The sequence below is a fragment of the Lemur catta genome, chromosome 11, assembly GCF_020740605.2.
Source record: "Lemur catta isolate mLemCat1 chromosome 11, mLemCat1.pri, whole genome shotgun sequence".
NCBI lineage: Eukaryota > Metazoa > Chordata > Mammalia > Primates > Lemuridae > Lemur > Lemur catta.
Genome location: NC_059138.1, coordinates 89,043,741 through 89,069,622, shown reverse-complemented (window position 1 = coordinate 89,069,622; position 25,882 = coordinate 89,043,741). Strand labels below are relative to the sequence as shown.

At 57.1% G+C, this 25,882-nt stretch overlaps 1 protein-coding gene across 1 annotated transcript in view; it reads right to left on the bottom strand.

The window, feature by feature from the left end:
• ADCY1 (adenylate cyclase 1) overlaps positions 1-25,131 on the bottom strand; it is a 147,950-nt gene extending 122,819 nt beyond the window's left edge. Inside the window, exons 1-2 of the mRNA XM_045564570.1 lie at positions 24,477-25,131; positions 9,035-9,184 (exon numbers count right to left, since the gene is read on the bottom strand). Coding sequence (XP_045420526.1) covers positions 9,035-9,184; positions 24,477-25,115 — 789 coding nt within the window. The 5' untranslated portion in view covers positions 25,116-25,131. The remainder of the gene's footprint in view (positions 1-9,034; positions 9,185-24,476) is intronic.
• Positions 25,132-25,882: the final 751 nt, after the last annotated feature.

Here is a 25,882-nt window from a genome sequence, read left to right as displayed (position 1 = left end):
GTTAAGATTACATAAATATGTTAAATAAAATTTGTATATGAGATTAAAATTATTGTATAATAATTTTATATGATAATAATTCCATAAATATAGGAAAAAGCCTTTCATTGTTTTGAACTTTCAATTAAACTTTATGTTATATAAACTCAATAAAGCTGTTTATAAAATGAAAAACAAGAAACAACTGTCCAGGCTTGAGGGGTGCTGCGCATGGACCAGCCCTGTTTAAAAATCCATCCTATCACTTAAGTGGAAGCCTTCTTTCTCTTGACAAATTTCCTCGCACGATGAGAACTCGAAATTGTTCCATTTACCTTGTTAGGATAACAAATTGAGTGTGTGCTTTAAATAGCTGCATGTTATTTTTGGAATTCTGATTTAATAATGGCATCTCAGGAACAGCCAGGGCCCTTGGAGGGGCCAGCTCTGCACTACGGAACAGGAAGCTGAACTCTGGGGTACCAGGCTCCCAGGGTTGGGTGTGGGGAAGGCAGAGAGGAAGCCCCAGGGGCGAAGTGACCTTCGCGTGCCACACCCCTTCCCTGTGCTCTCCAGCTTGACAGGCACAGACCTCAGGCTAGACCTCAGTGGAGGCCATGAATACCTGAGGCTCCAGGTAGTCTTCACCACCCAGGGGAGCTGCACTTCCAGCCCTCATGCCTACTCTCTCCAAGCTGAAGGAAGACAGAGCTCATGCTTAGAGACCTGGCTGTCCCTTTCCCAAAATAACAACTGTGATCCCCACACACAGTCTGCTGCCTGAATGCCTCCTACAGTTCCCATCTCCCTGCCTCTACCTGGCAAACTCCTACACATCCCTCAAAGCCCTGATCACTCCCACTTCTCCCTGCTGCCACAATCTGTGTGTGCCAGGTGCCTGTTTAGATGGCCTGTGCATCAGTAGACAGGAGGCTCTTTAGACACCCCCTTGTGGGATTCAGTGGTAGAGCCGTGGTTTCAGGGGGTCTCGGCAGGGTCTGGGGCTCTGCATCTATCACTAGTGTCTGGGTGACTGAGGACCACACCATGGGAGCATCCCTGGTAATCTGGGTGACGTGGCCGGCTGGCTGGCTGCAGGAGAGGTGCGTATTCCCAGTCCCCCCAGAAAGCTCGGCTGGGCTGGCGGGAGGGGCGACGCTGGAGGCAAAGGAGCTCAAGGGGCTCGCATACCCTCCCCTCCTCCCAGAGCCCTGGTGCCCATCACCTCCGGGAGCATCTCCACAGCCAGAGAGGCCCGGTGCCCTGGGCTCTGCCCCCGAGCCTAGGAGTGTCCTCGCCAGTGTCCTCCATCCCCTCTGCCGGCTGGTTCGGATCCCTTCCCCTCTCCTCACACCAACTCCAGGCTGGACACGTCCGGAGGGCGAGGCCCCTCTCCACCTGTCGTCACCCCGAGTCACTTCTCCCCCAGGGCGTCTGCTCACTCCCTGCTTAGTGATGAGGACCCTCTGCTTGCACCTCCACAGGATGCTAACGTCAGCTCCAGGAGAAACCGGAAAGAGGCTGGAAAAGCCAAACAAGAATGGCTTCTAAAGTTCTGAAAGTGCGAGAAAGGGCATCTCCCTGCTGGGGTTGGGGAGAGCGCGGGGGGAGATGGCAGTCCCTGAGCAGAGGGGCAGGCTGAGGGCACAGCGCCCAGGTCGGGACCCCACCACCCCCTAGACCCACAACCAGCCGCACTGGGGCTGCTGGACCGGAGCCCCAGAGCCCGTCAGGGAACCAGGCAGGGGCATGAGGGGCGTCCCCAGCCCAGGCCGCTTCTCCACCAACTGCCCGGGAGCCCACCCTGGACTCACAGTCAGCACATCCTTGTTGTAAATCATGCACTTGACTCTTTCTTGAAATAGAATATCATATGTTGTTTGCTGGATGCTATGGACAGAAGCAAAAGCCCCCAGAATTCATAGGCTGAAGTTCTAACCCCCCCCCCACATGTGACTGTATTTGAAGATAAGGCCTTCAGGGAAGTATTTAATTAAAATGAAGTCATGGGGTGGGCCCTAGTCCCAAATGGCTGGTGTCCTCACAGAAAGAGGAAATTTGGACACACAGAGAGAGACCGGGTATGCACACACAGAGGGACGACCACGCGAGGACTCAGGGAGAAGACAGCCACCTGCACACCACAGAGAGAGGCCTCAGGAGAACCCGCCCCTGCGGACACCCTGATCTCAGACTCTGCGGCTTCCAGAACTCTGAGGAAATAAATTTCTATTGTTGAGGCCGCCTGGATCGCCGGACCTTGTTACAGCAGCCCAAGCTGACCAGGACAGAGCTGGGTCCCAGTAACTCTGGAGCCACCACCTGCCCCGGCTGCCTCCCTCCGGACCTGTGTTCATGAGAAAGGCAATTCCTATTTGTTTAAGCCACCGTTTGCCAGGTCTGCTACTCGCTGCCAGACCTGGCCCTGACTGACGTGCTGTCCCAAGGGGCCAGTTTACCCCAGGGGAGCTCTGCTGGCTCTGCCTCCTTCCGCGGCTGCCCCTGGCCCAGGCCCTGCTCCTCTGATTCCTCTCCTGGAAAGCCTGGTGGGAAAGCGCAGGAGCTCCCTGCAGCTGTGTTTGCCACGTCCCTGCTCATCTCCAGCTCCTGCGCCCCCTCCCTGGGTCACTCCACAGCACCCTACTGAACACAGCTGGGCCTGGCTCCCCAGGGCTCAGAGAGCCGGGGCTGCAGACACTGGCCTCGCTGCTCTAGACCCAGCCACTCCCTCATGGACACGCGACCCATGGCGCAACGGACCAGTCCTCACCAGTATGGAGGTGGCCCCAGTGCGTTCAGGGGACCCTTCCTCCCCAGCCACTCCTGGGCTCTGTGCCTTGACTCTGGTGGCTCCCAAGCCTGGGCCGTTCCACCAGGGAGGGGAACCGAGATGACCAGCACATCCAGGGACCGCACACTGGCCCCCTCCAGCTGCCACGCAGACTTTAGACAAACGAGAAACAAGACGGACCAGGAAAATGGCTGGAGTCCCCACAAACCTCCTCACAGCTCCCTAGGACGTGCTCTGGCACCTTCCCTGCCAATGGCAGGGCACTCGACACAGAGTGTCAGGGAGGAGACGCTGGGATCCACGTGGCTTCTACAGAGAAAATTCTGAAGCATGAGCTGTAGAAACCAGGTGGCCCGAGACAACGGAGAAGGGGGCACGCCTAGACAGCTGAAGACCCAGTGGGCTGTGCCAGCCACAGGGCCAGGGGACCCACAGCGTGGAGGCAGAAAGCAGCATCCAGGCGGGAGGGGGTATTCCACTGCCCCTGCCAGCCACTCCCCAGGAGGGACGCCAGCTATAAGGCAGGAAGGACCCTGGGCAGGGGCAATGGAGCAGGTCCTCTCCACTGCCCAGCACCTGACCAACAAGTCGGGAGCCAAGAACATTCTAGGGCCAATGCCCCTGGGCCTCAGTTCCACTTGCAGGGGTGCCCTGGCAACAGCAGGACTGATGTGTCACCCCTAACCAGGCAGCACACTGTGCCCCCTGCTCCAGAACCCAGTGCACCGAACAGCATCACCCACCCACGCCCTCCCCAGTCACTCCAGCAACAAGCAGCAAAGGGCCTGGGGCCAAATTGCTAATGGAAAGGGGACGCCCGTCCACAGGAATGGGGAGTCCAGCTCAGGCCTCCGCAACAAGCCAGCTCAACCTGGGCTCACCCTGCTGTGGCAGGTCGGACTGGAATGACATTTTCCTTTAAATTCTGTATCACTCATCTGTGAGCCCCTCTGGGCCGCTGTTTACTTTTTGGTAAGCTTGTAAATTACCAAGTCCATATTTTTAATGATTACAGGATTTTTCAGGCTTTCTTTTTCTTCGAGCATCATCTTCAGTAACTGATACTTTCTGGGAATTTGTCCATTTTGTCTCTTTTCAAATATGCTGGCATAAAATTATTCCTAACATCTTCCCATTATCTATTTTTAATCCCTCTTTATCTGCAGCCGGCCCCTTCTTGTCCCCCGTGCTCCCTGTCTGTGCCTGCTCTTTCTTTTTGATCAGTCTCTCTACGGCTTTTCTATTCCAAAGAACCAACTTTGGACATTTTTGTTCAGAAACAGAGCACTGTTAAAAGAACCTTCCATGCCCTACTGGAGCACTTTATCTTGGGTATTTGTAAACCTAAACCGTCTGAGTGCTTTTCAGCCGAGGAGGGCTGTGACCGTGACGGGGGAAGAAGCCAGGCTGGCTCTGCTGGGGGGTGTGGAGCTTTGACTGGAGCCCCCGGCTACGCTGTTATTCACTCCACTGTCCCTCCCAAGTTATTTAAATTCTGAGAGTCCCAGTTCTCAAATTTACAAAACAGAATAAGGTCATCATATTCTGAACAATGATACAGATGACTGAAATTTGTTTTAAAGAGCTCTAACAACTCAGGAAGAACATCTTTGTACCGGGACCTTCTATGCTGTCCAGACCCTACAGCCACGGGGAGGGGGCTGGCCAAGGGCCTTTGTTCTATTCCACAGGGCTACTGGCACCAAACAGTAAGGGAGGGGAGGGTGAAGGCTCCTGGTGGCTGTGTCAGTTGTCACCTTCCTCGTGGGCTGCTGCAGAAATTAGCAGTAAGTAGGCACAGAACACCCAGGGGTGCGTTCTGGCTGGGAAAGGCCAACATCGGCATCATAACCCAAGACTCTGAGCAGTGCCCCCCAAGGCTTATGGTGAAGCACGCCCTTCCACAGGTGCCAAAATGTACGTTATCAAACGGGGCAAGAGTGATTTTGGCATCGGGGAACGAGGCAACCAATGTGTACAGCAGAAAAGAGCCCGGGAGCCTGCGGCCTCCACCTAGAGTACCGTCTGGGGGCCTCAGAGCAACGGCCCTGCTGCCACAGCCCTGCCCCATCAACTCCCATCCCAGGACAACACTGGGTTCAGCGGGGACAAGAAAGGGGGTTTTAATGCTGGGAATCTGCATTCCAAGACGGTGGTCCCCTGCTCTGTCCTCCCGCAGGCCCAGACGGCAGTGGTGGCCACAAAGCGCAGGCCTGCCTGGTAGGCACATCCCTGAGAGAAGGTGTTCTCTGGGTCTCTCGAGCCAAAGTGCTGTCTGAACTGAGCACAATCCTCTCCCTGCTCAGAAAGCTCCAGCCACAGAATCTCTGGGTCACACATTCATCCTCAGGGGTAAGAAAACCCCGCCCAACTCCTCCCAGTGTGTCTGCTCCCCCGCCTCCAGCTCTCCCTGGACATTCTGCCCCACGGTGTGTCCGTGATGCCTCTCTCCTGCCAGTGTCAGGGCTCCCCTCCAACATGGTCCAGTGCACATGCCTGCCACTGTGTGCAGAGCCACCTCCGAGCACAGACACGCAGGAGCCAGCCCTGCCCAGCTCTCCACCAGTCAGGGCCATCTCCTTCCAGCTGAGGCCAGGACACCTGCACTGATGTCCCTTAGAGGACCGTGCACAGGAGCACCCAGTTCAGAGTCTCTGCCCACGCTCCTCCCCTCAACTCCACCTCGCTCAGCCCCATCTTCCAGCCCCTCTGGACTATGCCTTGCATCCCCCCACCTCCTGATGATGACACCCAAATTGCCTCCCAGGACTGGGGTGCATCCCCCAGAATCCCTCCCAGAGCTGGCGTGCATCCCCCCAGAATCCCTCGCAGGACTGGAGTACATCACCCCAGATACCCTCCCAGGACTGCGGTGCATCCCCTCAGGTCTCCTCCAAGAACCAAGATGCATCCCCCAGATCCCTTCTCGGAACCGTGGTGCAACCTCAGATCTCCTCCCATCGCCCACTGTGCTGCCTTAGCAGTCTAAGTGGCTGGCAAAGACTCTGGAAGCAGGTCCTTATGGAAGTGTGTCATTAACAGAATTGAAACATGAAATGTAGGTGATCCCAACTAGCTGTATGGCAGAGGGTCCCTCACCTGTAACTCAAGAGGCTGCAGTTTCATACTGACACAGGGGAGGCCTGGGCAGAGCTGCCACAGCCACCACAGTCCCCAGGCACACACTGGTGGGCCCAGTGCCTACAATGCCTAAGAGTTGGAGGGGCCCCGTTGGGGTCCCGGCGTTCCCTTCCGCCATCCCAGAGAGACAAGGCTCCCTGCAGGGAAGTCAGCCAGTAGGAGGCAGGGAGGAGGAGTGCAGCTGTGGTGTGATACAACCCCAAAGGCTCAAGGGAGTTGACAGAAAAAATGCAGTGAAAGTGGGGACTGCCAGGGTCTCAGGATCAACTCGGGGAACTCCTGAAAGTCATGTCCTCGCTCAGCGCTAGGGTATCAAAAATTAGCTCAGCTTTAAAGCAACAGAGGAAATCACAAAGGCAAGTGATTCTTCCATTTTAAAATATAAAAGATTGAATTTTTATACAAAGAAAAGCAAAGCTAGAGAAACAGACGTGGAGAAACACAAGGACCCCTTTCTGATGGAGCGTCAGTCTCCGTGTTACTTGGCGAGCTGCACAGCCAACTGCCAGGACAGGCAGACAGAACCGGGCGGGGACATAAAGCAACACGGAAGGGAAGCATGGATGAAGGAGTCATTATCGGATCCAGTAAACGTAACAGGGCAAGTTAAACAGGAGGCGCTGAGTCCCACCAGAGAGAGAGAGGGAGAGGGGGAGAGAGGGAGGAAAGGGAGGAGACAGAGACAGGAGAGGGTGAGGGGAGGAAGAGAGAGACGCCAGACACTGGGGGCAGCTCAGCAGAACCCCCACCGTCACCAGCCCCACCCAGGGGCTTCCGCACCCACAGGGCCGGGCAGGCCTGGCAATCTGCATGCCAACAGCCTCCCCACCGCTGCCGAGAGCGAGTGTAATCAGACATGACTTGCAAAGCTACAGAGGAACACAAGTTTGAAAATACCCTAGGAACTCAGGAGAGAAATGACTTCATATTTACACTCCTGAAAATGTGCCTTCACATTAAGAGGAATAAACATGCGCATGAAGAAAAAAACTTTTTTAAAACATGGTGTGTAAATGTCAGGTGCTGAGAACACCAGTAGGACATGCGTTAAGGGGAAGAATAAGCAGCTGTTTAAAATCACATTTATAACATGAGTGGGTTCTTCTGTGCAAAATGTTAAGTCAAAACACAGAAAATAAAATTATAGATACACAAAAATGAAAATTATGTGGGGGGAAACTATGTATAAAGGGTAAACCTTAAAAATAAACGGCATTCAGCTGGGTCAACTGAATTGGGTGACATTTATCATTTTGAAAATTTCCTGCTTAAGAACATCAGCTCTGCAGTTAGAACTTGGATGCATCTCTGAGCCTCCCTGGTTCTGCATTTCCTCATCCACAGAGCTGAGAAAATAATCCCTTGCTCACAGAGCTGCTATAAAACCAAGTGAAATGATGCACGTTAAGCTGCAAAGTCTAGACAAGAAAATATTAGGAGCCAAGACCGTCCATGAGAGAGGCAGCAAAAGTCAGAGAAGAAATGAAAATAGACAAACATAGAGGAAGTGGAAAAGGAAGATGTGGAAAAGGAGATGGGAAAAGAAAAGGATGATTCAGAAATACATACAAGCACAGCCCAGAAAAAGGTCTTTGCTTTCACCAATACAGAGGGTGTATTTAAGGGGAAAATAGGGCTTCCAGAGATTCACTTCTGGGATCCTGTGGAGGTAACAAAAGTAAGGTCAAACACCTCTCAGAAAGCACAAAGCGGATATCTCTGGTCTAAGAGAAAATGCTCAGGACATGGTCTCGGAAGATGCACGATTTATGCACACAAACATTCATACACACTTATGTATAACACACGGGTCAACAAGCATGCACACATATACACGTATCCCCACATACACTCAGACAGACACATTCAGGCACACACGTGCACAGACATATAGGTGTGCCCACACAGACAAGCACATCCACCTGCATGCAAAACCACACAAACATGCAACCACGCAGACTTACGGATATGCATATGCATGCATGCATACACATGTGCACACACATCCACACAGACACACATGTGCATGCATGTAGAGACAGAGGCAAATGTGCACATAACCACACATGCATGTCCACCAGTATGCACATATACATATACACACAGACATGTGCCACCCCCCACATATCCAGCCACACAGGCATGTCCTCCCACACATTCATACACATGGCAACAGACACATGATGTAAACATACATATGTGATCTATTTCTCAGCTATCCTAATTTTATTGTAAATACTAGGACTCATTACAATATCTATACATGAAAAGAAATGTGTTTTAAAATTTATAGTCCCTACAACAGTATCTTGTATTTACAATAAAAGAATAAATATGGTTGAGAAACAGATCCTATCTGTCCCACCACCAGCACAACCTCAGCAGTCTGGTGCCACAGAGGCCTGTGGGCCCCAAGGCTGGGAGAAGAGTCTGGATCCTTCCAGTTAAGGTGCCTGGAATGTGCCAAGCCACACCCAGAGCTCCTGGCTCATCATTCCTAGGCCCACATGGTGGGCACAGGCCCTGGGATGAGCCACAGAGGGCGCTGGGAACCCAGGTGTGGCTCCCTCCACACCACTGTGCTTTCTCGCGTGGCCGCTTCATCCTGAGAACGTGGGTGATGGTCACGCTGCTCCTCCAGCCGTGGCGAGGAACCCAACGAGGGTGCTCACGGCCATGCTACAGACGCCACCGCCACAACCGCTGTGACTCCTCTACATCTCCCAGCACAGGGACATCTCCGCACCCCAGAAATGCCAGCATGCTGTAGGGCTGGCACACTGAGCTGAGTTTGGGGCTAGTGGGAGCCCCAGGCCAGTGGGTCAGGGCCAGCTGCATGGTCACATTCACCCAAGGCACAGCCAGGACCTACCTGGTCCTCCCGAGGCAGCTGAACTTACTCCAGCTGCATCCAGAAGACAACGCACCCAAACACCACGCCCAGAACGGCTCTATCCCGGTGCCACCCCATCTCTCGAGAGCCGCTCAGCCCCCACCAGGCAGCAAGCCCAGGATGCCCGCCCATTTGATTCCTGTAAACCTCAAGGCATCTCCTCCACAGCCCCAGACACCAGCCCGTGCCACTGGGAAGTGTGCCGTGTCAGACTGGCCCAGGCCACTGACCTGCTTCTCGTTCTCATCCTCCAGCCTCAGCCGGTCCTCGATGCAGCTCCGGGCCTGCAGGAACGCCTTCCTCTGTGAGCGCTCGGTCAGGATCCGCACGAAGACCCCATACATGTTCACGCCAACGAACAGCAAGGCGTTGGCACCGAGCTGCAGGGAGAGAAGGAGGCAGCGTGTGAGGCCTGATGTGCCCACGTGCATGAAGGGGCCGAGCTGTCCGGAGGGCACAGCGGGCGCTCCCCAACAGCCATGGCCGCCGGGCTCCGCGTGCACCACAGGCCCTCAGCACACGGCTGGCTTCACACTAGGCGGGGCAGCAAGTTCACCTTTGTCCTGTCTGTGCAGGCAGCACGTGTGCCAGCATGTCCGGGAATCGATGGGTATCCAGGCCTAGTGTCACAGCTGACTTGTGTCCCCCCAAATTCATACTCTGAAGTCCTAACCCCCAGGACCTGTAATGCGACTGTATTTGGACACAGGGTCTTTAAAGAGGTAATTAAGTTAAAATGAAGCTGTTGGAGTTGCCAATAATCCAATCTGACGGGTGTCTTTATACAAAGGGAGATTAGGACCCAGACACACACAGAGGGACAATCATGTGAGGACCAGGGAGAAGACAGCCATCTGCAAGGCCAGGAGAGAGGCCTCAGGAGCAGCCCTGCCAGCACCTTGATCTCAGCTCCCAGACTCTAGACGATGGGAGGATAAGTTTCTGCAGTTTAAGTCGCCCAGTCCCTGGCACGTGGTTATGGCAGCCTCAGAAAGCCAATACCCCTAGAAAGTATCAGTGTGAAGAGTGGTCGTTCCCTTCCCCCAAAGGCTACGCGGGGAATGCTCTAGACGCAGTGAAATCAGGATGTCACTTTGGGTAGGAAGTGAGCACCAGCACAAGAGGGGGAGACGTGGTGTCCAGACACCAGTGCTCCTCAGTTCTGCCCCCACTTTGGCGCATGAGACACGAGGAGGGGGCCAGGCTGAGGAGCCGGTGCCAGCCGTGGGCCCAGACTCGCGGCTCGGGTCTAGGCTCGGACCCAGGTGCAGGCCAGACACAGCGCTCCTCTCTGCAGCCACTGCCCACGCCCCGAGCCGGCCTCCTCGCTGGTCTGTCCCTTCATCTCGCAGACCACTGAGCCCAGGGCCTGGCCAGGGGGCCTCTCGTGAACCACACAGGACTGCAGCACGTCCTGCCAGGGGCCCTGCAGTGGGGCTGCGGTTCCCAAGCGTTGTATGGAACAGCTTTCCCTCGGTCAGCTGCAACACTGGAGAATTTCTATGTCTGATTAAGCCCAGGCATCTCTACCTCTGCCCCAGGGAGCAGAATCCTGCAGGTTCCAGCTGTCACTGCTCCACACGGATTAAACACGAATGTATGCCGCACGCTAGTAAACAGAGAACAGGGAACAAAAACAAACACGGTGGCAGGCGGAGCAGCTGATCACTGACAAGAGTCCAGGAGCTGGACCCGTGGGACGGGAGACACAGGTATGTCGCTAGGACGGGGCACAGGCACCAGGAGGGGAGCCCCCAGGCAGCTCGTGGAGGGAGACCTGGCAGCACCTGGCCCTCAACGGGATGCTGGGGTCGGAGAACTGGCGTGAGAGCTTGGACCAGCCAGGTTCAGGGGGCACAGAGAGCAAGGCCCACAGGGACATGACAGACTTGGGCACCTTCAGACTCGAGGTGTAGATGGGCTCAAAGATGTGCCCATCAGCAGGCTGAAAAACAAACCTATGGCCAATGGTCACGTGCAACCTAGACCATCACAGTCAATCTCTAGCAGGTGACAGGGAGGGAGGATGAGGGACGGCAATCTGCAGGGCCCCAGTGGACAGCCATCCTCTGCCTCCTACGGGTGACCTGACCTTTGCCCAACACAGTGTCCCACAGGCAAGGCAGACACGCCCACCTGACTGTGTGGGGCCAGTGACATTAAACACCACGTGATGGCAAGGGCAGTGAGCTGTCCTTGTTGGATGGTACCACGGTGCCCACAGCCTCTGGGCTCGCTGTCACTTGTGAGGGGGCTAGGGAAGATGGCAAGACATCTAAGAGGATGGTCCCCCTGGGATCCTTAAATCTCCACTATGACCCTGAACCTGTCCATATGACCCGAACATTGCCATATATCTTTCCCTCAGTGCTTTGTAAGGAGCTGTCATCGTGGAGTGGATACAATTTAGATCCAGCTTTTTCCATGAACATGACACAGGGCACATTAGGATGTGTCCAGTGCTCAGAATCACTGGACACCTGGATGTGTGTGTGGAAAGGGTCAGGGCAGGGGGAGGGAGCTGGTGCCACTGCACAAGGGGTGGGGACGCTGGAGCCACCAGAGCTGAGCTGCTGCAGCCCAAGGAGGGGAGGGTGGTCACTGGGCTGACGCCACCCAGCCCTTAAAACAAAAACTTTAGTTAAGAACAAAAGCTCCCTTTGAGATTGTCCACATCTTAGCTTTGTCTCTCCCATGGTTTCCTCCTGGAACACAATGGGCTTAGATGACAAGCATAGGGCAAGGTGTCCATGGGCGGGGCAGGGGGTGGGGACACAAAACAGCTGCTGGGGCAGCTCATCAAGATTCCTGCCCCTCCCGTGTGCATCAGAGCCCTCCACATGGGGTGGCAGGCCGTGGGGGCCGCGAGGAGGGGCGCTGGGCCCTCGTCTCTGCACTGCACAGAGGTGCCCCGAGAGCTCCCCCAGCCCCAGAGGCTCCACTCATAGGGAAGCACTGCCCGACTCTTCCCAGCTCACCTCCCATTTCTGGGAGCGACAAATCTGTCCTCGCTAGAATGGGGCCATCACTAACTGCTGTTAGGATATCTGAGGGGCATCCTCACCAACAAAACCGACTCTCCCATGAGAAGCTTCAGACCCCCAAGGGCCCCTGGAAGAGAAAGTCTCCACCAGCCAAAGCCTGTCTTTGTGAGCCAGGGCTGCCTCCCCTCAGGAAAACCCACTGGGGGGCTGCTGAGAAGGGACTGTTGGGGAAAGGACGTTTAGGGAGGACTGTGCCCCTCCCCTACCATGAGCCCAGGGCTCGCCCACCCAGGCTACGTGCCCCCCATCTTCCCAGACCCGGCATCTTCACCCGCCAACTGCATCTGCTGATGCAAACACACCACCCAGGCTTTGGGATTCTCAATTCTGCCAGGAAGCTCTCTGAACTCATGGCCAAAGGGGCACCTGGATCAAAAAAAATGCCTGGCCCAGTACAAGATAGTGGTGACGTGGCTTAGCACATGTCACAACAAGGGAGGTGGGCTCAGGGTCACCACGAGCTCCCCAGAGACCATGGCTCTAGGGACTGCAGGACCCTGGGGGAGAGGGGGCCTCACTCCCACCCCACCCTACTGGCCAGCCACCCTGGAGCAGCGGATCCCATTCTGGCCCTCCTTGGAAGCAGCCTGGTCCAGGCCACCCACATGCTACCACTGCACCCTCCGCCACGTTAGCCCAGGGCCCCTTACAACCTGGCAGCCCCTGCAAGGGCCTGGGCTGCTGGCCTTGCAGTCTGGACACTCTCTCTGGCCCTCGTCCTAGACAAGGGCTGTGTGAGAGAGGAAGGGAGCCCAGGTGTCCTCCCCAGAGCCAGACCCTGCCCTGCCCGGCCCCCACCTTCTACCTGTACTACCTCTCTGTGCCTCACTCTCTCCCTCTGACTGATGGGCAGGTGGGTGACAACTATCATACCTACCGAATGAGCTTACCATAGAGATCTAAGAAACAACCCCCAAAAGGGCACCTGGAAACACCCTGGAGAAGCCTTCATGGGACTGACCAGCCCAGCCAGGCGGAGCCTCCCAGGGAACCAGGGCTCAGGTAGGCTGAGCACCAGCATGTTCCCGGGGACGCAGCCAGAAGAAGCAGGACCTGTCTGCAGGCCTGGGGCGTTTCTACTCACTCATGCACCACCTGAAAACATCACCTGGAAACCTCGACAGAGCAGGCTTCTCACTGTGGGAGGGAAGGGTGGTCACTGGGCTGATGCCACTTGTGGTCACTGGACCAGCATCCTCAGGGAGCCCTGAGACCTGCCCCCACCTAGATGTCCCACAGTTTTTGCAGAAACTGTTTTTCCAACCTGACACCATCATCCCACACCCCTAGGTACTTACCCCTCCTCCCCTGGGCCATGTCTGGGGACAGCTGCCACTGCCCAAGCCAGAATCTGCAAGTCCCCTGGCCTCTCTCCTCCCTCATGCCTTCATCAGTTCCTACCCTGAGAGCTCCATGCCATCCCCTTCTCTCCATCCCCACTGCCCTGCACCACCCACAACAGGGCTGTAGCAAGAGTCCTCCTTAGGCAGATCCTGCCGTAAACCCAAGCTCCACCTCCCTAGCTCACTGGAGACTGCCAAGCCCTGGGCTCACCTCTGACCTGCCCATTATGCCTCTTCCCCTGTGTGCAGGGCATGCAGCACACATATGTGCATGCAGGCACACACACAGGAGCACATGCCCAGCCATGCTAAGGCACACTGCCCTGAGCAGAGCATGCTCTCAGGCACAGCCTCAGCCAGGAGGATTTTCCCTCCTTTCCCAGAGCAGCCTCCTGACTCCTGGCCTGGGCTAGGTGGTCTCCTCACCCTATGATACCCCAAGATCACCCTACTGGGTACAAAAACCTCTCTATTGTACTTACTCCCGTTTTCAACCTGCTGCCACCCGGGCTGCCTCAGCACAAGGCACTGAGCCTGGGCAGCATTCAAACTTCCCATGGGGATGGAAGAACCACTGTGAGGCTGTGCTCCAAACCCGCCTCTCCTGAGAAGAGGGCACGAGGGTGTGGATGCAGGGACCTACTGCGGGGGACACTCTCTTACACTAACCACAGGCCAATGAGGGAGCTCACCCCACACAACGGCTCCCCGCTCAGCACTGGGTATATTCTCGTTGCTAAGTCCAGGGACTGCAGTCAGGCCATATCATTTCCCGAGCCTCTGGTCTATGGGGTGGCCCCTCTGCCCTCCTCCCCGACTGAGCCCTCAGTGGACACGGTTCAGTCCTGCTTAGGTGCTGGACAGTGGCTGGGTGCTGCTTGTGACGTCATTCTCTCTAAACCGTGGCTGCTGCTTCAACACCGCACACAAGTGTGTTCTTAAATTAACATAATTGCTCGTTAGCTTTTGCTAATAAAAGTGCTTTAGAATTAGCGTTGTTTGAAAGAGGACCTGCAGAACGCTGGTAATTGTTGGAGCTGGTGACGGGTACTCAAGGAATCCCTGTGCTGCTCTCTCTACTTTCGTGTATGTTTTAAGTTTGTCATAATAAAAATAAAATAAAAACAAGTTTTTGAAAAATCTGTCGGGCTCTCCTTGAGTTCCTGCGGTCAGGTTTCTAACGCGTGAAGCTATGGTCACGGCCCCCGGGCACAGATTCCCATGGGGACCTGATAACTAGTCAGCCCTGGGGCTTCCTGGGCAGCCCTTGGCACCTCGATTCTAAGGGGCGACCCCAAAGCCTGCCCCTCACAGCGCCCTCTCCCGGCACGCCCAGGTCCTCCCAGGTCGTGCACGCCGGCGTCTTCAGATTAGGAGGGACAGAGGAAACAGCGTCCACAGAGGATGACACGCAGGCACCAGCAGGAAAGTGAGGAAGGAAGACAGATGTAAGCCCCCCGGTGGCTGAGCACCCTGGGGACAGCTCCCATCAAAGCCCAGCCACTCCACACATGCCTAACACATCCCTGCCCAGAGGATCAATGAATGACACGGTGACCATCTGAGCCTCCCTGAGAGGGAGACTGGAGGTCCAGCACACCCACCGGGACCTCGGAACAGCCCCACTTCCGTTTGCCCACAGCCATCCACAGCACCTGCAATGTCCTTGCACCTCTGCTCCCTTTAGACGCCCGGACACCAGCACAAGCCACATGGCGGCTACACCATCGGCTGAACTTTGGGCACCGCCCATGTCTAACCCGGGAACAAACCACAGCCCAGGTGCTTGGCATCAGGGATGTGCCCACTCCAAGGGGCCGTGACAGTGGCAAGGCCCCACCCTGCACCTGTGGGACACAGTCAGGGCTCGGGAAACATGTGTGATGTCCGCAAGTGCCTATTTTTAAAAATTAAATATCAGAGATATTTCAAAATCTTTAGGCTAAACCAATGTGTCCTCAAGTGTGCTCCTTTAGTTAATCATTCACATCCCAGAGCAGGTATCATTTGAGAAAACAGCTGTCATGGAAAACAAGTTCAACAAATGAGTATTTCAGATCCCTTTTTGAGGCCACAGTTGTTTCAGGAAGGCAAGGAGTTCTAGTAACAAGAGGACACTTGTCTCACAGGGGAGTGTAGGCAAAGGCACTGGCCACTTCCGAGAGCGTCACCCCCAAGTGTGGCTCCAGCACAGGCTCACTGCACCAGCAGGCACACAACACACGTCCCAGGTGACCACCCGGAATGCTCACTGCCACATGCTCCCTACAGGAGCAGAACGTTCCAGAGCAGGCTGCCCCCACTCCCCAGCACATGCCTGCAACTGCCCAGGGTCTCATGAACTTTCCATTGCTTTCCAAGCAGACTTGCCCTGGCTCCAATGCACATTTGCTGTGGTAACGTTGCTTCCAGGGATGGTTACTGAGCTGAGAAAACCCACAGGAGCCCCCACAGGCTGAGAGATGAGCCCACCTGGTGGTGCAGCCGGGTGACACTGCACGTGGAGAGGCTAGATGCTGGCCACAGGCTGGGAGCTCTGGGCCCAGCAGGTAGGTGGGGAGGGGGAGGCAGCCCCCTAAGAGTGCAGAATGCAGTGTTACACAGGCTCACGGGGACAGCACAGGCCCACCTGCCGGGGAAAGGTGTTGGAAAGACCATGTGCAGAGAGGAGAGGTCAGGTGAGTCATCAGGACTGGTGGGCGAGGGTCAGCCAGAGGGGGCGGCCAGGCGTTCTGTCCTCTGCGTGGCCCTGCCGTGCGACGGCCATCCCTTCTGTCCAGGGTGCATGTCCAACATCCCACCCTCGGGCATGTGGTGCCTCAGGCCCCACAGAAGCTGCTGTGTGCACAACAATATCCCCCATCGGAAGCACTGGTGCTTCCAGGGGGCAGGGACCCTGGAGTCAGTGTGTGACACATGAGCACAAGACATAATAGCAATCAGATGAACCACATCATTAAGGAAAGGGCACTCAGGTGGCCAAGCCCTGGGGAGCCAGGCCAGCTGACCACCATGCATCTGCGTCTTCTCAAGCCACTCCCAAAGGCTCAAAAGCCTATGTCAGAGAAGGAAACACTGTACTCTGATAAAAGAGCCAAAATAAGAAGTTGCATTCATATTCGCAATGTGCTACCAGTGTGGACTTCCTCCTCTGCCGGGCTCCCAGCACTTCTGCAGACCCCATCACACTGCTGGCAGTGTCCGGCCTGCTTCCAAGGTCCTCTGAATGTTACCAATGCCCTGGCACATATGCACACACACAAGCATGCGTGCATGCACACATAAACATGCATACACGCACACATCCACACACAGCATGTACATATAGTCGCACACATGCATGAGCACAGAGGTGCCACCTGGACCGCTGTGTCCAGGCTCTGTGCAGCCACACCCAAGCCCTGAGCCCAAGCAGACAGCTCTTCTCTCCTCAGCTCCATGCTTTCTCCCCAACCCCCACCGAAGGCAGAGGAAGCGCTGAAGCTCAACGATCAGAGCCACTCCTGCCATCCTTCTAATCTAGGGAGATGGGATTGTTCGCGGGTCTGTGCTGCCTTCAGCACAGAGCCAGAGCTGGATGCTGGGGTGGGCTCCCACTCTCCTTGCCCAGGGAATCCCCATGCCCCACACCTCCTTCCTGGGGCTGGTGGCTCCACATGGCAGGAGGAAACACATATTGGTAGGAGGGTGGGGTGGGGCCCCCTTAGCACAATAATGCAGAGGACCCCCGTGCCACACTGAGAAAGGAGCCCAGACAGGCCTGAAGAAGACACAGGGAGCTGAAGGGTTAAAGAGGACAGAGGAGGAAGGCTGGGAGGGAAGAGGACAGGAGGAATGGGGCGGTGGAGGCGCTGCCCTTGCCCCAGTGCCTGCCTTGGCCCGCCCTGGAGAGGGGCGCAGGTGAGGAGTCAGCAGCCCCACTGCCTTCCCTGCCGAGGGCTCTGGGGTCCTGGCCTGGTCACTGCCCCTACAGCTCCCTAGTTCCACGTGGATGTGCTCACCTTCCCATCAGCCCTCACCTCTGCGGCCAGTTCTCACTTCACAGGCCAGACTCGAGCTTGCCCAAGGTCACAGAGCTGGAGGTGCAGGTGATGGGCCTCAGCCGGGGTCTCTGCCATGGCACTGCTGAGACACAGGACACAGAATGCCCTTCCCTCAGAGACCAGGGCGGCACATCTACCCGAAAAGAGGCACATACTAATAAAAGTGTGGTAAGTGTGTGTAAGCACCTGTGAGTGTACATTAGTTTACAAGTGTGCATGTGGGTACGCTTACATGTGCATTAGTGTGTGAGTACATGAATCTTTGTAAGCAGGTGAGTGTGCATGTGTGAGTGCACTGAGCATGTGCGGGTGTGAGCTAGTGTGTAAGTATAAAATTGAGTATGAGAGTGCATGTGGCAGTGTGTGGGTACGTGCATCTGAGGGTGTACGAGTGTGTGAGTGTGCACTGGTGTATGAACATGTGTTTGTGTGTATGTGCATGCATGTGTGAGCATGTGTATGAGAATGAGTATTAGCATATACATGTGGGAGCGTTTGGGTGTGTGCGTGCAGCTATGTATGGGTGTGTGTGTTTATGTGTGAGTGTATATGGGTGTGTGCTCATGCATGAACATGTGTGCACGTGTGTGAGCATGTGGATATGACTCACATCCTCAAATGTGCTAAAACAGTGCCCGGGAGAGTGGGGAAGCTCTCTTCCCATTACCGTGCTCAGCCCATCAGTGTACACAGAGCAGCCTGTGGCCAAGGGAACAGGTCTCCCCCACCGAGTGGTCACACAGAAGGGACTGGGTAGCCAGCCTGCTTCTCCTGCCCAAATCCCTGCCCCTGCCATGTCAGCCCCCATGCTGCTTGGGACTTGAAAACCTGGCTGCAAAGGGGCCAGCCTGCCATGATGGCCACAGGGACACCAGCCTCGGTCACATGGCCATCTCTGGCTGGGGCTGCTCTGCACGGTGCTCCCACTATTACAGTTGGCAGAGATCACTCAGGCTGAACAAAGCACATGCTACCTGAGTCCTGGGGGGCCTCTTCCAACATTTGATCAAGACCAGCACCTTGCTTTGACTGTTCAGGTTCACTGAATAAGAGACCAACTAATAGGTCACTGGCTCCATACAGCTAGTGACAGTAAAAGGCAGCTCCCAAGTCACTGAGCCCAGAGCAGTTCAGGGAAGACAGGGAGCACCTCTCAGGTACAACCCACATGCAGCAGCTGAAGGACATATCTGTTCCACAAAACCACAAGAGGGAACTACTGTCCCCATTGACAGTGGGGGAAACTGAGGCATGGAGATCATCTCATGCCCAAGGTCACACAGCTACACCAGAGCCCTGAGGTGCCGGGAGACCCACCCACCCACAGGCTCCCACCTGAGCTGGGAAATGGTCCAAGGATGTTTCTGGGTTCAGCATCTGAGCCACTCCACTGCACCCCATCAACCCAAGAAGCTAAGCCCTGGCCCTCCAGATCTCAGAGATGTGACAGGAGGGGGACATCAGCCTAAAACCACCATGGGCTCCCGGAAACGGCACACTACACTTACAGCTTTGACAGCTGGTGGGGACAGTGCAAAGCAGACACAGGAGCCTGCTAAGTGGTCACCTCTGGTCTCCTTCCACCTCCTCAGGCTCACCCCTCCCTCCTTCCTTGGGACCTTGCTCTGCACTGTGCTCAGAAGAAGTGGCACATCCTCAATGTGGCTTTGCCCCTCTCTCTACACCAGCAGCCCCTGTGGCTGGTCCCGGGGTCTTGGCTGAGCATCCATTCCTCAGGGGAGCCATCTCCAGCCATTCTGTCTGGTTTGTCCTCTATGCACACCTTCCAAGGTCACACAAATGTCCCACCTGGCACTGGATGTAGTCCCAGTTACTGACGAGGGTCTCCCCCACAGACTGTAACCTCCTGGAGGATGGAGTCTTGTTCCCTCTGTATCCCCAGCTCAGGCCCGGCACCCAAACACTGTCAGATCATGGAACTACCCCAGAGAAGCAGGCCCCGCCCCAGGCAGCTGCAGACTCTTCACAATCGCCTCTGCTCCAGCTTGGCGCAGGTCACTGAAGGAGCCGCGCTGCCCCCACCCTCAGCCCACTGTCCATCTGTGGGACTGGACTCCAGCACAGGCACAGTCTGGGGCTCCTTCTGCAGCGCAAGTCCTACCGGGCACATCTGGGGGGACAGAGAAAAGCCCCTGGACCCACAGGACCACCTTGGAGGTGGAGCAGGTGGGAGCTCTGGCCGACGCCCAGACGATTTTCCCTCACCCTTGACTAGGCCCATTTCCTGCTCGCCCTTATCCTGGCTGTCCTGACATGGGCAAGTCTGGAAGCTTTTAGAGTCCCCTGCCCTTGAGGGACCAGGGCTGTGGAGAGGAAACACACACCTCCTAGGAGAGAAACTAGGGGAGTGGGTTCCAGGGGAATCGGTGTCCCCTGCAGGATACTCCCTGGACACGGGCCTGGAGCTGGAGGGAGCAGCGAGTCTGGAGAGGTAAATGTAGCAGGGACCAAAGCCAGCAGCGGGGAGCCCGGCAGTGTGGGGGTAGTGACCAGGGCAGTCACAAGACTGGCCTCGGGAAGTGTCCAGCCAAGGACAAGGATACCACCTGTGGGGTGTCACTCCTCACCAAAGCAGGGGACAGGGAAGCCCACTCCACACCCAGCTCAGCCCCTGCACCAGGAAAAGCACTCACCTATCACCCTCCCTGACCCTGACCCTGAGCCTGTAAGTGCTCCGCTCAGCCAAGACAGATGGATGCACAGGCAGGTGAGTATTCCAGGACAGGCTGGGGACCAGCGGGCAGAAGGGGACCAGTGGGAGGGTCTGGAGGAGGGGCCAGTGGGGGAGGATGGGCCAGCCAGAGGGGGTGGGGCCCATCCAGGGGAGGGGCCAGCGGGGGAGGAGGGGCCCGCGAAGGAGGTGGAACCAGCGGAGGGAGGGGCCTGGCTGGGGGCTTGGGGGGTGCGAGGGCAGGGCATGGGGACAGATTCCTCCAGTGAAGCAAGCATGGAGTCGGGAGGAGGCCGTGTGTTGGGCGGCGTGCGGCTTGGCGTCGCCAGAGCACACCTAGGCCGCAGGCTCTGCCATGAACAACCAGGTCACCAGGGCCTCGCGCTCCGCGATTCTGCGCGCTGCTTTAGGCTGTTTCACCTCCAAGCAACTCACGGTTCTGCACAAGAGCTCAGGCAGAACTGGAGCTGCACAGGGGAATTTCGGCTAACTCCCATTTATTTCTCGGCGATAATCATGACTTCTGTTACCCTCCCTACGGCTAAGAACTGGGCAGAAACTGAAATACATTTCATTTACAGTGATAAGCAACTAAATTGAAAACACATTCTGCTCACTGCAATGGACCCTTACTACTTCAAAATAAAATAAGAATACAATAATCCTAACACTGCTCAAAAAGTGGGCATTTCGAGGCTGTGTGGAGCGAGGTAACACAGGGAGGACGCTGGGAGCTGGCAGAGGCTGCCTCCCTCCTGCACGCGGCTGCACCCTCCTCCCCCCAGGCACGTAAGGGGGCAGGGCAGGAGGGGGACCCTGTGGGAGGGTTGGGGACCCTGAGCCAACAGCCAGCCCTGCCCCCGCCCGGGGCACCCTTATCCTGAGATTCCCTTCTCCTCCACAAGCACTTCAGGCAATGACCTCCTCCTGCACACTCCTGCCTTTACTTCCCCGCCAACTCCCCGCCTGTCAGTGTCCCTGAGCATGCCAACATCAGGGAGCTCAAAACCTCTTCCCCAGGCTGCCCCCTCTGGGGCTCTGTGAATCTGTGAGTGGCATCCATCAGCAGGGACACAGCCCAGACAGCTGGCACCTCCCTTTTTCCCCTCTTCCCCATCCCCCACGTCTGGGCACTCATCCTGCCCCACGCCATGCTCTCCAGCCCACCCTGGCAGGCCTTACACCCTTCTCACTCTGAGCAGGCTGTGGAAGCTCTTGAAAAGGATGCTTTCGGTTCTGACTGTCACTCAGCTAAGTAAAAATGAATTGTTGTATTTTGTTTAGCTACAACCAGTGGCCCAAAAGCAAGGGGCTGGGAGAGGGAGAGAATTCAGTTCTGGCCAACATTTATTAATGGCACAGATTTATGGTACCTCCTCAGTGCTGGGGCCAGCTGAGAACAAGGCTGTTTCCCCCAAAGACCTATCTGCTCAGGGACATCAGTCTGATACACCCTCTGGGGGAGGAGTTGAGCACAGCTACTGAATTCCACCTGTGCTGACAGCCACGCACCCAGCTTTCTGAGTTCTCTCCTCTGCCTCCCAGAGTCCTGGGCTGGCCTGGGTTCTACAGAGGAGGAACGGGATGCTCCAAACCACACTCACTGCATCCTTAGAGCCCTGTGCACCAAAAGTGGCACAGGAATGCTGTAGGAGACCCCAGGGCCTTCCTGCAGAGGAACAGAGGCTCTAGAAAAAGAACACAGGGACTCACTCCACAACAAGGAGTAGGGACCTGATCCCAGACCTCAGTATGAAGTGCAGGCTTTCCCCAGGCCTCCTCAGGGCTATATCCTTGACGAGGAGGCACTGAAAGGTTGGAATCTGAGGGGAGGAGCTCCTTTGTCCAGCAAGTTAGCCTGACTCTGGAGCCAACTGGCACCTGGTGTTTTCATTCAGCTCAGAACCAAGAGACCACCTTGGGGACCTCAGATCCTGAAGCAGCATCCTGCTGTTCCCAGGCCCCTGCACAGATTCCCTCATTCATTTAGTCCATCTTTCAGCCTCTTTGGGGCATCCCCCCATGCCCAGCATGGCTGCTACCCGCCCAGAATTCGGTAGTGAGGACGCATCACTGTCAGCAGGTGACTGCACTGCAGAGTGGCAGGGGTCTGCACGGAGGCTGGTGGTAATAATGCAGTGAACAGCAGCAGAAACACCAAGGCTTCGTACCTGTGCGTGGCACCTTCTTCATTCATCTCAAGTACCAAGTTGCAGAGCTCATTAAGGACCAATTTCATAGGCTCCTGGAATTCTCTAATTGGGAGACACAACCTCTGGGGGATCACAGACCTCTCCTGTATGTTTTCCTGCATTGATCACCATGTATCTATCAATATCACTACCATCTGTACAGACACTGGACTTGAATGCCAGCATTCTAAAGAGCCCAAATGATTTACAAGTGGCAGAAGATTTCCAATATGTGCTTTTCTGAAAACTTTTCACCTTCACTACAACCCTACGGGAGGTCAATATGCCCTTTAAAAAGGTGGGGAACCAGAAGCTCAGTGAGGGAAGGGCGTGTATGGCCCAGGGAGTCACAGCTAGTAGCAAGGAAACCCAGAAGTCTGCTCCCTAACAATCACTGCTCCCAGCATGGGCTTCCTTCCCCGCTAGATTCACAGTAACAAGGGCTCATCTTATCCCAGGGGAGGGGCAGAGCTCTCTGTGTCCAGAGGTACCTTTACAGACTCTCACCTCACTCTCTTTTAAATCCTTAATTCTATAAAAGGAATGACTAGAGGCTATATGGGAAAATTCTTTATTTAAAAAGGAAAAGACAATAATACAGCCCTTTATTGCACCAGCTGACACAGAGAGAACGCAGTGTGGTAAGATCCCTGGGCTTCCCAGGGGAACACACTCAGCCCCTCCCCATTCTCCCAGTGCCCTGGCATCTGGCAGGAGTGGGGAAGTCATCTTTCGGACATCGGTCTGGCTGTGGGGGCCAGCATGAGGCCCAGGCTAAACACAGACAGCTGGGGGACTTAGGGGTGAGGAGGTATGGAGTGCCCCCCCTGAGAAGGGTCAGGCAAGGCCCATGTGCTGCCCACAGGAGGCAGTGGAAGAGCCTGCTGGAGAACCCTGGCCCTCCTCCCCTCCCTGGGGTGCGCAGTTCTCTGCCATTTCTCTTTTCCCTGCCTTTACCGGCGCCTCTTTGTCTCTAGCCTTCACCTCTGCTTCTCTTCCTCTTTTCCCCAGCTCCCAATCTCCTCCTTGCCAGTTTGACTCCATGTACTCCCCCCTTCCCTCCCATCCCCTGCCCATGGATTTGAGCACATGGTGGTCTCTCTCTGGCCCTAAAACACAAGTCCCATGATGTGTCTGTCCCTGTGCCAGGTTGTGCATCCCATGGCCCCCGCTGACCATGTGCCGCCCCTGGCATCACAGTCTAGGGACACCTCCCTCGGTTCTTGGGTGTTGGTCCCATTGGTCCCCCAAGCCAGGCTATGACTCCCTCACCATCACCACCGCCCCCCTACCCTACCCCACCCCCACGTTATTCTTCCTTAATCTCTGTTTCTCTCTGTCCAGCTTCCCCGGTAACCCCTTTTCTCTCCCCCAGCTGCTCCCACCACTGCCTCCTTTCCTTATATGGGTTCTCCCACCCCAGCCCATTCACACCACCCTCCTGGCAAATTGCAGCTAGAGGCAGAAACAAAACCCTCCTCAGGGCCATCTAATACCTCCCCACATACCCGCCTCTGGTAGTGTGAAGGGCGTTGGGCGAGGGTAAGCTGCTAGAGCCCCAAAGGGCAAAGACCCCCAGGTCCACTTCCACCTCTGGCGGATGGAGGAGCAGAGACCCGGGAAAAGCCTGAGGAAGGCAAACGGTGTCCCCCTTGCAACCATCTCGCCCACCTGACTGGGGGAAGACAGTGACAAAGTTCGGGCACTGCAGAGCCAGGGTCAGGGCGACCGCGGAGCGAGGGCGGCAGGGACTAGACTGTGTTTGACCTTGGCAAACCCTGCCCCTTCTGGGCTGGAGCCGGGTCCGTGATGGGGCGGCCAGGGAGACGGAAGGGGCCAAAGTCCTTTCCTACCGCCCACATACTCCCCGTAGGTCCGCAGGACTGGGAGGCGAGCCTCGCACGCGCTCCGAGCGCGCCAGAGAGGAGCCCCGGGCTGTGCGCCCAGCTAGCCATGGAGCCCGACCCAGAGCCCGCTCTCCTCGCCCACTTTCAGTCCCTCTGCGGGGATGGGTGCAGCAAAACAGCGGCAGACCCCTCGGGTCCCCGCTTGGCGGCTCACCAACTGCCTGACCTTGTACCAATCCTTTCCCTCTCTCCACGCCCGTCTCCCGTCTCCACACTCCACGCCCAGGGGCGCTCTGTGGAAGGTAACTCCGAAAAGAGCCCGGCCCCGAGGGTGCCAGCCCCAACTGCGTCCCCAACTCGCTGAAGTGACCTTGAACACCACCACCCCCAGTCGGGGCCTCAGTGTCCCTTCCCGCCCAATATGAAGAAGAGCGCCCGACTCCGAGCATTCCCAGTCCCGCCGGGGCAGGTGTGTCCAAGACCAGAGAGGGGGGCGCGCCGCAACACTTACCGTCCTCCAGAGACGTGGGCGCTTGGCGGGGACCAAGGTGGCTGTAACCAGCAAGTGTGAGGCAGCCACCACGAGCCCGAAGCCGATGGCCAGCAGGCTGCGCACGGGCAGCAGGGCATAGGACACGAAGGTGACCAAAAGGAGCTGCCAAACACCCTGTTCCGCGGTCGCCGGTCCCCCGGCCGCCCCGGCGGAGCCCCGGGCGGGGCCGCCCAGCGCAAAGGGGCAGCAGAGCAACGCGAAGGTGAGGCTGAAGAACAGCGCCAGCTGGCCGACCTGCTGCAGCTGGGGCACCTGCAGGGACCGGACATTGGTGACCACGAGCAGCGCCAAGAAGAGGACGCAGTGCACGGGGTGCGAGCCCTTGGCCAGGCCGGGCGCCGGCCCCGGCGCGCCCAGCAGCTCGGCCAGTGCCAGCGCGCCCGCCAGCAGGCTGAGCACCGCCAGCGCCTTCAGCGTGGCCGCCTGCTCCAGCCGCAGCGTGTAGCCGCGGAACAGCGCCTCCAGCTCGGGGCAAGCGAACTCCTCGTTGCACACCCGGAGCCCGCGCCGGCCGCCTGGCCCGGCCGCCCGCTCGGCGCCCCCAGGCTCGCCCGCGCCGCCTCCGCCGCCGCCTCCGCCGCGCGGCGCCCCCGCCATCTCAGCGCCATGCAGCGGCCGCGGCCGCGGGCGCGCCCCTCGCCGGCCCGGGGCGCCGGGGCGCGGGCGGCGGCGCCGGGGCGGGCGGGCGGCGGGCGGCGAGGCGCCGGGGCGCGGGGCGGGCGGAGTTGGGGCGCCGGCTGCCCCGCGCGCGCGCCCGGAGCGCGTCCCCTCTCGCCCGCCGCGCCTGCGCACTGGGGCCCGCCCGCGCCCCGGCCGCGGTCCTCGGCTGCGACCGCGCTGCGACAGTCTAGCCCCGGGAGCCGCCGACCTGGGTGCAAATAGCCTGCGCCCCAACTCGGCGTCCAGCGTTCCCGCCCGCCAGAGGGGCCGTGTGACCTCGAGTGCCTGCCTTGCCCCTCCAAGCCTCAGTTTCCCCAACCGCACAGTGGAACCCACCCCCTTGGCCTCTCCTAGGGAATTAAAAATGCTGAATCCTGGGAAATTCCCCGGGTTTTTCTTGGGGGGTGGGGAGTGTAAATCCTGCGAAATATGTGCCTTATCCCCCTCCCCCCCCCAATAAAACCAGGTCACTCAATTTGAGAGGAGCCTGCGCTGGACTTTGGTCCCAGGCCAGGGCCCTGGGAGGCGGAGAAGGGACACCTGGTGACTCCAGGGGCCGGAAGGAAGGTGGGGATTTGCAGCGTCTGTCCTCTTCGCACGCACACAGGAAGGACCCTTCACGTGGCCAGTCTTCCCTGAGCTCCTGCAAACCACGTGCACAGGTGCGGGTGCGGAAGCTGTGCTGGGGGCTGGAGGGATGAAGT